The sequence below is a fragment of the Thunnus thynnus genome, chromosome 22, assembly GCF_963924715.1.
Source record: "Thunnus thynnus chromosome 22, fThuThy2.1, whole genome shotgun sequence".
NCBI lineage: Eukaryota > Metazoa > Chordata > Actinopteri > Scombriformes > Scombridae > Thunnus > Thunnus thynnus.
This window is the reverse complement of record NC_089538.1, coordinates 8,089,727-8,105,021: the sequence shown is the minus strand read 5'-3', so window position 1 is coordinate 8,105,021 and position 15,295 is coordinate 8,089,727. Positions and strand designations below refer to the sequence as shown.

The 15,295-nt window shown below is 39.9% G+C and overlaps 2 protein-coding genes across 9 annotated transcripts in view; one reads left to right on the top strand and one right to left on the bottom strand.

Moving 5' to 3' along the window:
* The window catches only part of m1ap (meiosis 1 associated protein), a 44,726-nt gene extending 39,264 nt beyond the window's left edge, over positions 1–5,462 (bottom strand). For 2 of the 7 annotated variants that reach the window (XM_067580459.1, XM_067580460.1), the window contains exons 1-4: positions 5,061–5,248; positions 4,853–4,895; positions 1,231–1,494; positions 445–642 (exon numbers count right to left, since the gene is read on the bottom strand). In XM_067580459.1, the coding sequence (XP_067436560.1) occupies positions 445–642; positions 1,231–1,494; positions 4,853–4,895; positions 5,061–5,164 (609 nt within the window). In that variant the 5' untranslated portion in view covers positions 5,165–5,248. Of the gene's footprint in view, positions 1–444; positions 643–1,230; positions 1,495–4,852; positions 4,896–4,989; positions 5,249–5,318 lie in introns of those variants that run through there. The other 5 variants (XM_067580464.1, XM_067580463.1, XM_067580465.1 and 2 more) reach the window with 5 other exon arrangements.
* Positions 5,232–15,295, top strand: part of sema4f (sema domain, immunoglobulin domain (Ig), transmembrane domain (TM) and short cytoplasmic domain, (semaphorin) 4F) — a 105,427-nt gene continuing 95,363 nt past the window's right edge. The window contains exons 1-2 of one of the 2 annotated variants that reach the window (XM_067580456.1): positions 5,232–5,324; positions 5,561–5,640. The gene's annotated coding sequence lies outside the window, so the exon portion shown is untranslated. The remainder of the gene's footprint in view (positions 5,325–5,560; positions 5,641–15,295) is intronic. The other variant, XM_067580457.1, reaches the window with a different exon arrangement.

The following is a 15,295-nucleotide window of genomic DNA, read 5'->3' as shown; positions in this document are numbered from 1 at the left end:
AAGTGGTACTTCATATAAAAAGGTGAAGCTTTGTGACATTGAATCAAGAGAGCTTGATTTGAGAGAGTTAACCAGCATTTGCTCTTGTAATGTATTCAAAAGGAATTCAACCGCTTTCAGAAACACTAATTTTTACCAAATATATTACCAGCCAATTACTGAAGTAACACATTCACACATATTAAAATCAACCTGAGCTGCATGCCTCTGTAAAAGTCAATCTGTATGCATTCAGTCTGCCTTTCTGTTATTGTGTGTTTTTTTGTACACATCTGCTGCAAGCTGTCGCATGAGTGGAGTCACTACTCAAAGCACTAGCAAAATTGGACTGTAAAACTCAGTCTAACTAGAAACCTCTGCTGCCACATATGCCTTCTGATTGTAAAAACAAGTTGTTGTTTTTGCTGAGCTGGTTGTACTTAAACAAGGTCTGTGTATGCTCACCTCCACAGATGTGTTGTTGCTTGCCTGGTTGCCAGTGCTGGTATGTCTGATGTACTGTTTAAACTGCTGCAGACTGTCCAGCACTGCCTGTCGCAGCAGCTCCCCTCCCCTGGCTGACCCCCTGATGCAGCCTTCACCTGGAATAGACCTCAGCTCCTCGACACAGGAACGTAGCCTGGCCAAGTTGCCACGAACCTGCTAAAAATAGAAAGGGGGTAAGAGGAAAAAAGGGATAAAAGTGAGAGATAATGTGTGTGACAGAAAGCAACAAAGGAAAGAAGGTTGAGGAAGGAACAGGAACATGTAATAGAGAGCAGAGAGAGCATTAGAGATGTTTGGTTGTTTATTTCTGTTAACAGACATCCTGTTAGAGATGTTGTTTCGTGGAGTTGTTATATAACAACAAAAGAATGTCCCATGATTTATTGTACTGATGATGAGTCACAGCAACACTTCTTGATGGACTGTTACAGAGCTCAGGAGGTCTGGTCTATACAGCAAAGGCCTTGGACTTGTATTTAATTCAAACTATAACTCTGTCATGGATGGTCTGCTGGAAAAAAGATGCCTTCCAAACAAAGACAAATGTTCCAACTAATCATCCAGACTGACCTGAATAGTCAATGAACTCTCTGCACTTTATTCACACAGCACTTTATATCTATTCGTTGTATTTTTGATTTATATCTCATGTATGTGTTTTTGTTTTGTAAATTGTGAAAAAAAGAAAATGCAACAGGAGAGAGAACTGTTTTTCATTCAAGACTTCACCTTCATCTATCTTACCACAAATGGCAGTAGACATTCCTGCTGCCTGCTGATGGCGTACAAGCTGAGGAGCGGTATCCTACAGGGTCCATCCAGACTACAGGCCAGGGAAAGGAAGTTGTCCAGGGCATCACAGAACACCGTACAAGTGTCAGACCACCAGGGTGGCAGTGCCTCCACGATCAGGACCCTGGCTGGTTGCCGCAGAAAAGGGAGGGACCAGTAAACCAAGCTCCCAGAGTTGGAGGAACCTGCTGGCTTCTTCCTGTTGTCCATGGAAATCTGAAAACAAGAAACACAGAATATCTTGATGCTCAATGGCTAAGAAAATGGAAAAAGGTATAATGAAAACATGTATGGCAAGATTTCCCCCCAAGGATGCCACGCAAAATGTATTCTGTATTCACCGGTACCTTCTAGATGTTATGTTATGTAAAAATGTACCCCTAAAGCCTTGTGCAAATATTTAAAACCTAAGTAAGCAAGCAGAAAAAAAATGTTTACAATACATCTAACAAATATACAAGGCCATGAGGAGGGAAAGCAGTAATTACAAAAAAGTCCAACTCACTGTACTCATAATTATCAGCAGTAAGCACTATTGTAAATAGAACATGAATAAATCAGAAAACACAGAAAATTATGTAAGTCACAACAGAATCTAGGTTATAAATCATTCAGTTTTCACTCCAGTTTCAACTCCTTGCCTGACTTCTGAAGAGGATCGCTACCAAGTTACCACTAAAAGTAGGTTTTGTACAATAACGACTTAAAGGAAGGGTATTTCATTGTTGAAAGTAAGACTTTGAGAAACCATTTGGAAACCAGAAAGGTCTACTGGAACTGTGCCATAATAGTGTAAAGAGGACAATGTATTTTGTCATCCCGGGGTGCAAATATTTAAGAGTTATGAGTTATCTATGCACAGATGGCCAACACTTTGTGGTGAAGTAATTAAGATTTTTAATTTGTTCTTCATGATTTACAGCAGTCTGACCTAGTGAGGGCATTGCAGCTACATGATGAACAGAACACTGTCAGTAGTTGTCAAAAGCCCATTAAAACAGAATATGCAGCCTTGTAATTATATGATACAAGCTTTAGACTAACTAAAAAGTTGATTGATTCCTGTGGGCAAATGGATCATTGCAACAGCAGAGAGTAAAACAAAATGGTTAAAGTGGTACAATATAGAGCACTGGAGTTAATAGTAGAAAATACCAATGTTAATTCTATGGTAACAACTAATAATTATTTTCATTATCAATTAATGTGTCTATTATGTTTTTGAATAACTGATTAATTGTTTAGTTTTTCAAATAGTGAAAAATGTCCGTTACATTTTCCCAGAGCACACGGTGGCCAACAGTCCAAAAGCCAAAGATAATGTACTTCACATGTGATTAAATATAAAACAGAACAGTAAAAATTCTCAATCCTCACAACCGAAAAGCTGATAACAGCAAATTTGGTAATATTTTGTAGCTGTGTCTAAGAGAATGAGTATAATTCCAAATAAATCTAAATTTAGTCCTTGGCCACATGTTAGAGAAGGGAAGGAAATCTGGACTGCAGAGCTTTTTATAGATGATACATGTGTCTTTGATCGAGTTTTTACCTAATCCATGTGTATGAGAAGAAAACATCTATTTTCTCCTTTTTACTGTCTCAACAGATGGAAAAAGCCCCAGCTGTGTGTCAAAAGGCAATTACCAGTCATGCAATACAGAGGATGTGGCCAGAGGGACCACCCCCCCTCCAACGCTTCACAGAGTTAATCATACCATCTAAAACCCTGTCATTATGGAATGCATGTCTGTGTGAATCAGTCTTTTATGTCTGGTCACTAGCATCATCATTACTTGAAGGGAAACCCCGTTATTTGGCAACATCAGTGACCCCATATTTTGACACACATCAGTACAATTAGGCATTTCATTTCCACACCTCAATGAGCAAGAACAGACAGGACCACAGAGAGGGAGGGAAGCGTTGAAATAGGAAACAAGGCAACAGATTAGTTTCCACATGACCACGATGCATGTTTCGATGAGTCACTTAATCGAAGGTGAGAAACTGAATAATTTGCAAAAAATGCACTGATTGTTGCTCCTTGAATGTGAAGATTTGCTGGTTTACTCACTTTTATATCATTGTAAATTAATTATCAATGGGTTTTGGGCTGTTGATTGGACAAAAGCAAGCACTTTAAAGATGTCACATTGGGCTCTGGGAAACTGCGATGGGCCTTTTTCAATCATTTTTGACAGTTTTTAGACTATAAATGATAGAAAAATGACAGATCATTCACTAATGAGACATAATCATTACTTGCAGCCCTAGACCTAACTTAACCATCTCTCATAACAATGCTGCCTGATTATTCGTGTATATTAATTTTTGGAAACTTCACTGCTGGAACCAGGCTGCACACACACACACACACACACACACACACACACACACATCAGTACAGCTTGTAGCAAAACACTTCAATCAGCTTGTGTCCCAGGTTGAGGTACAGTATTTCTAGGCACTTACAGACGAAAGTTCTGTTTACAAATTCCCTTTCGGGTTTGAGTGATGAATTAATTTAAAGGCGGATGGAATATTTCAGCTTTATGTCATCATGTTGCCATAAATCTGCCACTGGGGCCTGCCTCACATCATTTGTCTGCAGAAACACACAGTCATACTGGTTTGCTGATGCCCACATGAAAACAAGGACCAAGGCACCGACTGCACCGTACTGGCTTTGAACTCAAAATAGAGGTAGAAATAACAACATGCCACACAGAAAGCACCTGAAGGCCTGGACCACTCTTATCAGAAAATAAACCACCGACAGAACTAATCCCTTCCGATCGAAAGCTGCGCCCTAAGCACTCTTTATCATCCGAGCTCTTAAATCCACTGTCCTGAAACCCTGTTCTGTTTTGATCTTCACAGAGTAGGTGTATTTTATACTGGTTAGATCCAATGCAAAGGGCATATTGTGTGAGGGTGTGTTTTCCTGTTTGATCTTGTGCCCCTCTCATCTGTCTCTGACTCAGTTCTCCCCATCTAAGCCAAAATCTGTCCTTCTCACCACCCAGATCACACATCTTTCACCCTCACAGCTTTGATCTTGTACTTGAACTCCCACTCTCTGTGTAAACATAAATAAATGCAATAAGACTCAGTATTCAACTAATACAGGGTTTCAGGTACATGCACCTTGGGTCTGTTCAGCTCTTTCCTGGCATAAACAGACTTTGTACGCAATATTACTAAAGTATTGTAAACTAACGTTATATGATATTTCTCAAATTCCTCAAATCATGTTTATGTACAGTACCAGTCAAAAGTTTTGTGTGTCCAAACTTTTGACTGGTACTGATTGTGAATAAATTGAGTTAGCAATGCTGGACATATCATTAACCATAATAAATAAGTTCTTAGGAAGTTGGGAGGTGTAATGAAAGTGTGTCTAAAATGAATGGGGGGAGAATGTAGAGTGATAACTACGATTGAATTCCTCGACAGCTAGCTTAACTGCTAAATTATTATAAACATTTGACATATAAACGTATTTTTAGGCTTTTCTTGACTTGAGTTTTGCTAGTTACGTTATGCTAACTTTAGCTAAGTGTTAAGTTACCTTAGCTAGTTTCCCTCTCCTCAGTTGGCTTCTGCTGGGATAGCTATGAATTATAAATGCAGTTAATACCGAATATTCTTAAACGTTTCCTCTAAAGATTTGAGAAATTTGACAAATATTAGCTGTTAACTATTTACCGTTACGTACTGTAACTTTAACCCGACAGTTAAGCTAACATTACCTAGCTAGCAGGCTGACGCAAACAAACCTGTAAATAAAGTCAAGAGCAGCTTCTGTCTTTTGACTCCTCTCTGTCAGCTCAGGACCACGACACCTATGTGGAAGCGAAGATTGTCTATCAGTAAGATGCATCACTCAACACCCGAAGGCACTGACCATGTCGACATTTTAAGTTAATGCTCTCAAATCATTTGATACTCCTTAACAAAAACAAACTTGTATGTTGTGGTGAATTTTACAGCGTAGGTCGAGCGAGATGTCTGAACTCTCCTTATGTCTGACTGACCTGAAGGTAATTTCTCATGTTATGTATTTTTATACACATTTAAAATGTCCCTAAAATCATACTTCCATGTGATGTTATTCTGTGTTTCAGTTGTTTAAGGATTTGTCTTATAAGCAGGCAGATAAGGCCAACCCACAGCTTCTTGAAACAATTTGGACTGAAATGGAAAGTCACTCTACTAGATTAATGTTCATGTTTGAAGAAAACTGTTTGTTTTTTTTGTTTTGTTTTTTTAAATTCAGCAGTACAGTCAAAGAAGTCTGGAACATCTGTATCTGCAAAGAGACAAACAAGCACAGAAAAAGAAACAGCACGACTCAAAGTAAGCTGCTGGTTTTCTCTTAAATTAGAAGGAAACAAATCCACACATTTTGCTGCCAACTTGTTAGAAGCGTGAAGTTTAGTTCAAAACTTATGCATCTTGTACTGCCCTCCTTCCATGTGTTCTCTCTGTGCCTCATTTTTTAGATGAATAGAGAGAAAGATAATGAGACGCCAAGTGCAGGGACAGAATGAAAGAGTGATATGGAAATTTGTTCCCGATTGTAGGCCTGCTCCATTCAGTCTGTGTGTGTGTGTGTGTGTGTGTGTGTGTGTGTGTGTGTGTGTGTGAGAGAGAGAGAGAGAGAGAGAGCATATGTGTGTGTGTGTGTGTGTGTGTGTGTGTGTGTGTGTGTGTGACCTTCCAAACCATCAAGGTACAATCAAGATGTGAAAGGAATTGGAGATGGGGAAATACAAAATCAGATGTGTGTGTGTGTGTGTGTGTGTGTGTGTGTGTGTGTGTGTGTGTGGTGTATGAAGGGATTTCTGTAAAGTGTCGTGTACCGTGTAAGAGGCTTTGGTGAATGCTGGGTTGTGAAACGAGAGCTGATTCATGCAAAGTCATACAGCTCTCGTTGTCTCTCTCTGTCACACACACACACACACACACACACACACAACATGCCACATTGCCAGGATGCATGAGATTGACATGAAGAAATGTGGAACATACACAGCTGCTTATGGGAGATAAGATGAGCTGTGTGTGTGTGTATGTGTGTTTCTTTGTGAGAAAACTAACTTCTGCCAACTCTCTGTACCTGGCAAAACCATTTCCAGAAAGATTTTTTGCTTAGGGCAAGTCCTGATTTGAAAGCACAACCTGTGTATGTGTCACCAGATGATCAGGGCTTAATGTTTCAAGTTGGGTGGTGGCTGAGGAGATTCAGATGAGCGAGTTTTCTTCTCCAATTCTGAGTCTTGAAGGCCTCCATCCTCAATTTCTCCCTTCTTTTCCTTCCTTCCTGGCTAAACATTCCTCACACACCTGCCCCTTACACCTTATCTGTCTATTTCCCACTCTTTCTTTCATTCAGTCCCAATCCTACTCCGATGCATCCTACCTGCCCGTCAGCGCAAGAAGCTCTAATTTCATCCGTAATGTATGTGCTGTGCATAAGATTACAGCCAGGATGCATAGATTTCACTAGGAGGATCTTTCACTGAGACAGATGTGAGCTTTCAGTTTCAAATATGAAGGCCCATGTAAAGGGATTAGGTGCACCGATATGATTGGAGCTTAATCGCTTTTACGCACACACACACACTTAAAAAAAACACACATACACACACACATGCCTCCTAATTTAGTTGTGATGAACACACTTCTAGGTCAATAGGAGCTTTGCAACAGTGTACTAATCCGCTATGCTTTTTTGATTTACTCTCGGGGATTGGGGGAAAGTTTAGTTTTAGTACTTATTTTACACACTAGTTGCTTTTCTCGGTCTAGTGTGATTCTTGCGCCATCTATGACTTTGGGTTTAGGCTCGGTTTTATTCACTGTGTGATCGAGGTTGAATTAATGTTAAGTCGGTTGTGTTGAGTTGTTTGCTGCCTTGAGATGTTTTAATTTAATTCCCTAAAATGGGAACAGGAGCATGAAATTAGAAAATCCCCACAGTACATCCCAGTAGTTTTAGTTGAAGGGGGGGGGGGCAGATGGAAGCAGATAGCCGGCAGCAGGGTTGTTGTGCGGGAGCTTGACTTGCTTTCACAACATGAGTTTTTAAGGACATGATAATGGAGCTGTGTCCAAGCTCATTATTTTGTGTGCTATTGCACTGGTTTTGCAATATTTACGCATAATTGTGAACATTTGCTATGAATCCCCATCTCTAATATATGCCTGTATCTTAAAAAACAATATATCTAAACAAGAATAACAAGTTCTGAGTTCCCTTTCATACACAGTAAAAGGAAAAGAGAATACACACATCTACTTTAGTTATTACATGTTGACTATAACTATTAAGTCTGTGCAGGAATTCAGAGTAAAAACAAAAGGCTTGCTTCAGCATGTTAGGTAGACTTTGCGGTGTTATGTTCTGTTTTACCTGGTGGTTTAGAAGTAAACATGGATTGTGAAAATTGCTTGTTTACAGTATTAGCAGCAGTCCTCTCACGCATCTCTACACAACAGGGTTGACTTCCGATGAACTACTGCAGGTATTTGCTCGCTTGCTTTTGTAGACAAGAAGTTCACAATTTGGGTTGAGGAAATATTTTTACGTCATGTTGAAACTAGATTGTACTTCTTGAGGACGAGAAAGACGGAAGAAGGAATCACAGCTCTGAACCATGAAGAGCAGCTACAGTACAGCCGCTCTGATGACTGAGAATATCAAGACATCTGACACAAACGCACAGCAGGACTCTCTACCTCTAAATTCTCCTTGACATGTAGAACACAAGTGTAAATATGTCAAAATAGATGCGGAAAAGGATTTAGCTAAACCACTTGAAGGCATTTACCCTCAGGAGGAAATGTGGCTGACTTGACACTTAAACCATCTCCTGTAGCTTGTTTGACATTGTTAGTGGGGTTCATGAATCATCAAGCAAGTATTAAATCCGGCAGATCTGAGGAGTGTTATCGCTTTTTTCTATAAAATTACTTAGCTTCTCTGCAACAGAAGTCAAAGCTTTATACGTGGTGGCAGCAGTGAACCCTCAGGGCAGCCGTAGATCAACTGATGCTGAACCTCTGAGCAGGTGTGCATGCTGAAAAATGAAAACGTTCAATCATAGTAGACGTCGGCTTAAATCGGCTTTAGCTCAGGAGTCAAATGGGGACAAACCACGTTGTTCTTTTATCCACATGAGACTCATTTCAGAGCCAATCCAATCCTATTGTTACAGGAGATCTGTGTGGTTCCTAGTAGTATTATGGGAATTGTTGTTCTGGGAAGTTTGTGTGTATGTGTGTGTGTGTGTGTGTGTTTTGGGCTTAGCAATGATAAGCATTAATACTTTGAGTGTTGGTACTAATCTGGGTGGGAAAACGACTTTGTTGGAATGCCTTTTGGCTGTGTATGTGTGTGAGAGTGTGTGAGAAGCAAGTCTTTGTGAGTCGATGCACAAAGCCAAACCTGTTTACCGTGGTTTTTGTGCTTACTGTTGCTACAGCGTATAATAGAATATAATAAGATAGAAGTAGCTACAAGGACTGGTCAGGTCACAGAGTTGCTGCTCTTACCTTGATGGGAGTGCTTTAAAAGGATGGCTGCAGAGCCTTTCTGGCTTAATGGTGTAATGGGAGCTCTGCTTTCTGTGACATGGACTACATCTACCTTAACAAGGCGAGCATCAGTATTGCATATCACTATTGCTTTACTCCATAAATTTTAATTTCAAAGCTGGTAGGGAGTAGATGTTCTGGTCCATGTTGATATAAATCAGTTGAGATGTCTCCCAGACAACAGATTGAACATATCTCCATCTTGAGCCGGTGTTCATGTTACCAGTTGTTTATCATTAATATCTTTCTGTGAGTGCTACTGTACATAATGGCATGGCTTTTTGAGTAATGACTTTTGATTAATTAACTTATGAATTTTGAGTGAAGCATTACCAGGCGCCATAGAGATGTCAAAGAGCAGGCTTTGTAAATCAAAAACATCCCACCAGAACTCTTTTACAGCTGCTATAATCAATATTTTTCATAGGAGCAATGGCTCAAATGACTAAGTGTATGTAAATGTAACTGAGTGTATTCTTTCTTTTTTTCTTTCTTTTATATAAAATATATTTTTGGCATGACATGACAGACTTCTGAAAGGATAATTAATTCTGCAGCTCTCCACCTGGCTTATTCAGTGTGTAACTGATACCATTCAAGTATGGCTAAATATAATTATCCATTACATATCTATTGGCAATCTAATTTGTTATTTAAAGCCTGGGGACACTTCCTTCTCTAATGAGATGATGGATGAAAGGTTTTAGCTGGTCTGTTGGCAGGGAGAAAAAAGGGGGGGTGGGGGTACTGTAAAGGTTGATGCCTCTCCCTTCTATTTGCTCAAAAATGTAGATGCACATGTGTCTGATGGTATTGGCCATAAGCACATTCTCTTGGCCTACACAACATCGCCACACCATCCTCAAAAGGTCTGTCTCCAGAGTCATAATGGAAGTGATTCATCTCAGCTATGAAAATCATTCTCAGGGGGTTTTGCGTCAGTTGCGTGAGAAAAAAAAACAGATTGTCTACCAAACAACGGAAGCTTCTGATGATCTTGTGACTGCAGCCTCATCAATAAGTCAGTGTTCCTAATGTACCACATGAACAGGAGTGATGTTCTCTGCAGGAAAACTGCTGAGAGAGTCCTCGTGAACATGCATGACTCATCTTTGACTGAACATCAATATCTTCAGGGCTAATGGCTTGATTGTGACCTAGATGACGTTATCCTGTTCAGGTCAGCTCCTGGTGGTCTCAATAACTTTATTATACCCTCATGACTTGTTATATCACCATTATATCACCAAAGGCAATGTGATGCCGGTAAGTGTACTGTATTTATGCTGAATCACCAACAAGTGGGACAAATTTAAATATCACATGCAAATGTTGCTATTATTTCAGTCCCCAGTCGCATTTATTCTGCCTAATATTGCCTCTACATCGAGGTGTGAGGAGCAGGTGTGTGATGACATTTTAGATGAATGTTTAACAGGGAAGGAAGGAAAAAAAAGAAGGAAAGGAAGGGAGAAATAGAGGTGGGAGGCCTTTAAGAATCAGAATCGGGGAAGAAAACTCGCTCATCTGAACCTCCTCAGCCACCACCCAACCTGCAACACTAAGCCCTGATCATCTGGTGACACACACACACTCACACAGACGGGGCTGTCAAATCAGCCAGTCAGCAAAAAAATTTATCTGGAAATGGTTTTTCCATGTACAGAGAGTTTATTTTGCCTTTGCTATTAAATTCTGGCCCAGCAACAAGCTCACAAGACCAACTTGTATCTTGTAACTTGATGTTTTTCCTGAGTGTAGCCAACCCTGCTCCGTGCAAGCAGCTTTTATCATATGCCATTTTTTGATAGAGATGGGAATATTCACTCTAAGCTGAGCTGTGAGCAAAAGATCCGTTGACTAAATGGCACGAAAGATGTCAATGTCTTGTCGTGTAGAAAAATCTTTATTAAAGAATAGCACCACTAATGAAGCTCTGCTAACTTGGTGACAAATACATTGCGCTTCCTACAGTTGACACAGTTTGATTTGAGGCAAGGATGCTAAACAGGGATAAAACAGCATGGTTTGGTGTGGTTATCCCCAGCTATGAGGCCCGAAAGGTGACTCATGAAGCTTGGTTTGTCTTGGTGCAATTAAAGTTGGTTAAATCGGGCCGGAAAAACAGCAATAGTGGTATAGATCTTAAAATGGTTCATTGTGAAAACAACTAAGCACAAAAGCACAATTTCAGCTTAGAATACCAACTCTCAACGTATAGAGAACTGCGCCCACACACATCACCCTCATGTTGACATACATGTACAGAAAACAGAACTGAGTGGTCTTCTTTGTGTCTTCTTGCCATATGTGTAATGTTTAAATGTCAGGAAGTGCTTACTGCTTATCTCTGCTGCAGGACGGTATAGACAGTATAGCTCTGTACAGTAACAGTTACGGCACCACACGGTCTGATCGGATCTTCCGATGTGACATGTGACTCTTCAACAATCCACTCTTGTTGTTGCTCTTTCCTCCCATGACTTTCTCCTCCACATTCAGTAAAGGAACAAGTAGCAGCACAGACTGTAGATTGTGCCAGCCGCGGTGGTCTGACATGTTAATGACTTTAAGCCTGCGCATTTGTTTTCTTCATTTCCTTTTAAAGGGTCAAAAGTTACCAAATGCAGAAATTTACATAAAAATGCATTGATTGATAGGTTTATTTATCTATTCGGGTGACTTGATGGTTGCTGAGTTGTGCAGTAGATCCACGTTTTAGCGCACATGGCATGAGTAGACGCAATTCTCACAATGTGATGTAAAATGTAAATGGTATCTGAGCTGAGTTTCGAGGTGGTGAGACACTGCGTCAACATGTGTTAGATATAGACAGTCATTCTTAACACACAATCGAAGTGCATTGACACTGGAGCTCAGTACATCATGGTAACGATGTCACCGCTCTCTCCCTCTGTGTTTCTGTCAACTCAGTGTCTTCCTCAGGGCTGTATAATGATCAGGTCACTGTTGTGTGTGTGTCTCCTGTTGATCGTGATTTAAAGATTCATGTCAGTGTACATGTGTGTGTTTGCGTATGTGCATTTATGTAATAATGCCAAGGCTGATCTGTTCATGAACTCATTTTTAACAGTAATGAATAACATAGTCTCCTATGTGCGGTTTTGTGACTCCAGGACAATAAAGTGATGTATTGTGTCGTACATGTATTATGCAGCTGCACTCACAGGTGCCAAAAGTTTTACTTTGTTCCTGTGAAAGGTTTTGCTGGTAGATGTGGATTTTCAAATGTCTGAATTTCATAATATTATAACTTGATGTTAAAGTATGCTGACACCATTTAAAAACAGCAGATGTTTTGAGATGAACATGAACGGCTGCTAACTTCAGAAGGAGCTCAGGAATAGCTAATTGGAGGGAGGCGGCATCCACCCATGCAAACATTGTTCCAGGCAGATCATCGCAGAAGAGACTGTAGTGAATGACAAGTACCTCGTCTATTAAATTTGCAGGCGGGTTGAAGATTCGTGCGTAACGAAAGAAATGAGTTCCAAGCAACTGTAAAGAATGTGGATCAGGTTATGTAAACCTGTTAGATTTTCATGAATATTAAAAAATAAAATTAAAACATCAAAGCTTTTGCGCAGAGGTGCCAAAACATATAAAGCGGTTATAAACTTTTAAAAAGAGAAAGACTGACAGGCTGCCATAGCTGAAATCGCATGCAACCTGCTCACACTAGATGACTTTACTTTCTGGCTGTGCTTTGAAAAGTGAATGCGAAATTTGTGGGAGGCGATCCTTCTGTCAGTGAAAGATTAGGTGAAGCAAAAGAAACTAGAATTTAAAATGTCAAGGTGTTCCTTTAACCTGCCTCAAGCCCCCCCTACCTTTATGTAGCATCCCTAAAATTACTTCTGCAGAATTTTTCATGGTGAATTTTCCACATTTTTCTTGTCTTCCACCTACCTTCGTCACTCCCTTTAAGGATATAACTATTAAGTAGTGTAGTTGCCATGTTTACTACTCAGATACATGTTCAAAGTTAGACCAACTGTATTAATTCTAATATGACAAAATCTAATATACAAAAATCACTTCATCATTAAACAGTTATAAGAAACCTTTAAAGCCATTTATGGTAATGGACCAGTTTTATCACATTGTGGTTTAAAGGATGAGGCTGGTGTTTTTATATATTTTCTTATTTTAAACAAATTCCATAAAACATGTAATTTTGTTTTTTTTAAAAATAACAAAAATTCTCAGAAGTTCTCCTCATAGCTTATTTACACTTTAGGTATTTACTTCTCATCCACAGTGACTTACAATGAGTGAGGATTTGGGGGTAAAGTGATCTTCAGCAGGATCATTAGCCACAACTCTATTCCTCCGTTCCTCCCTTGATCCTTCAACCGACCCAAATTCTTCTTTTTCCACCCCCGTGCTCTGCTCCTTCCCTTCCCTTTTAAGTGCTCCTCTGAATCAAGGTGCTCTGACAATTGCTCTGGAATGACAGTCTTTCACCCTAATCCTCAGACCTGTTGTCATGGAAATTGGGCTCTCCAAACGGTGCTATTCAGCGCCCCTTGCATGAAACATGAATGATGAATTTGAGTTTTTGTGTGTATCACTGTATGTGTGTGTGTGTGTGTGTGTGTGTGTGTGTGTGTGTGTGTGTGTGTGTGTGTGAGGGCGGGGAGGGGGGGACAACAGGCGGATTTCAGCAGTTAATCACTCTTTCTGTCATTTCATCAAAAGAGAAAAAAGGAAGTGAAGTAAAAAGAAGGCGAAAAAAAAAGATGTAGTGAATGGAGAAAGGAAGGTAGAAAATCTGCCCAGTGGTTAATTTCTCAATGCAGGATTGCTTTCAATGCATCCGCTGACAGGGCTAGTGGGTTTGCCTAATTGCTTTGGGCTAAAACCTGCTCGACAAAGAAAAACTAGGCTAGGCGCTTAGCCATCTCAAAATAGATAGAGCTGAATGCCTTAGTGTCTTTGGTACTGATGCGATTTGGCCAGTTTTAATAACCTCGTTAAGACTGAAATATGGAAAGCGAGTGTCGATAAGGAGTGATTCTACTGATTTGTGCTCTAAATTCTCTAGACTGCACTCATCACTTAGTTTGTGTTGCAGTACTCTTTTTGTATTTTTGTTGTATTTTCCCCTCACTGCTAAACATTTATTATTACATTCTGTTTCTCATCCCAGTGAGTTTTATTTATTTCTGACTGAATTATCTCATTTTGATGAATGACCTCCTTGCCAGTTGAATGCAGTCATGCGAACAGTGTTGCCATATTGAGTGTATTTCCACCCAGATGGACTACTTTTTATTTGATTTGGTGGGTGAAAAAGGTTTTGGGCAGCTTGAGATCCTTTTGGTACCACTTAGGCGGTTTCCGCCAATGAAAAATTAAAGGCTATATTTCATTGAGTCAGCCCATTCTCTCCTCCAATTAGTATAGAGATTGACATCGCTGTGCCCAGTCTGCCACAAGGCGCTACGCTGGGTAGACTCGATCCCTCGATATGCAGTGACTATGATGACAAACCCAGATGTAATTTCAGTTCATTAAACTAGGCTGAAGTGTTTTTCTTTAAAACAATGCATTTGATTTTTTGTTTTTTTCTTGAAATTTTAGTTTAGAAGTCATGAACCACAGCCACAGAACAAATCAGGGAGGCATAGAGAATTCCTTCCTAAGACCATAGAACAAACCCAACAGCCATTACTGATGAGCATGTTGTCTAGAAGCAGGCATATTTGTGACTATGCTGTCTGTGTTTGTGTGTGTGTGTGTGTGTGTGTGTGTGTGTGTGTGTGTGTAAACATAACATAAAATACATAAAATATACATAAAATATCTTCATACTTCATATACATACAGTATGTTGGACAGAAAAAAACAACACTCAGATACAAAGCAAAATATGTGACTACTTTTATGATGCTGATGGGGATGTTTGGTTTCAGTCAAATCTGGCAGTTGGCTTCTCCACTTTACCTCTAGTAACTGAAGAAGAGAGCTACAAATGATAATCAGTGACTTGTGTCAGGGTGTCACTCTAAAGCCCCTTTCACACATGCACTGCCACCCTGAACTTATCTAGACATTACCTGGAGGAGCTATATGTGAGAATGCAAATGTCTGAATTAGTTGGACATTAAATGGACTTTAACTTGCCAGCTGCTTAGTACAAAATCCGTGTAATGTGCGACTGAGCCCATGTGTGAATAGAGCAGGTCATTGTCCAGAGAATTAACAGTGAGTGAGTAGGCATGTTGATGACGTTTCTATCACTTGACTGGCATGAAACAGGAAGTATAAAAACATCCGAGGGTGAAGATGAAGGGTCATTTACATGAAGACACAAACGAAAATGTCTAACTGGAGAGATGACAAGATTGATATCAATCAGTTACAGATGAGTCGGTAGACTCATCCA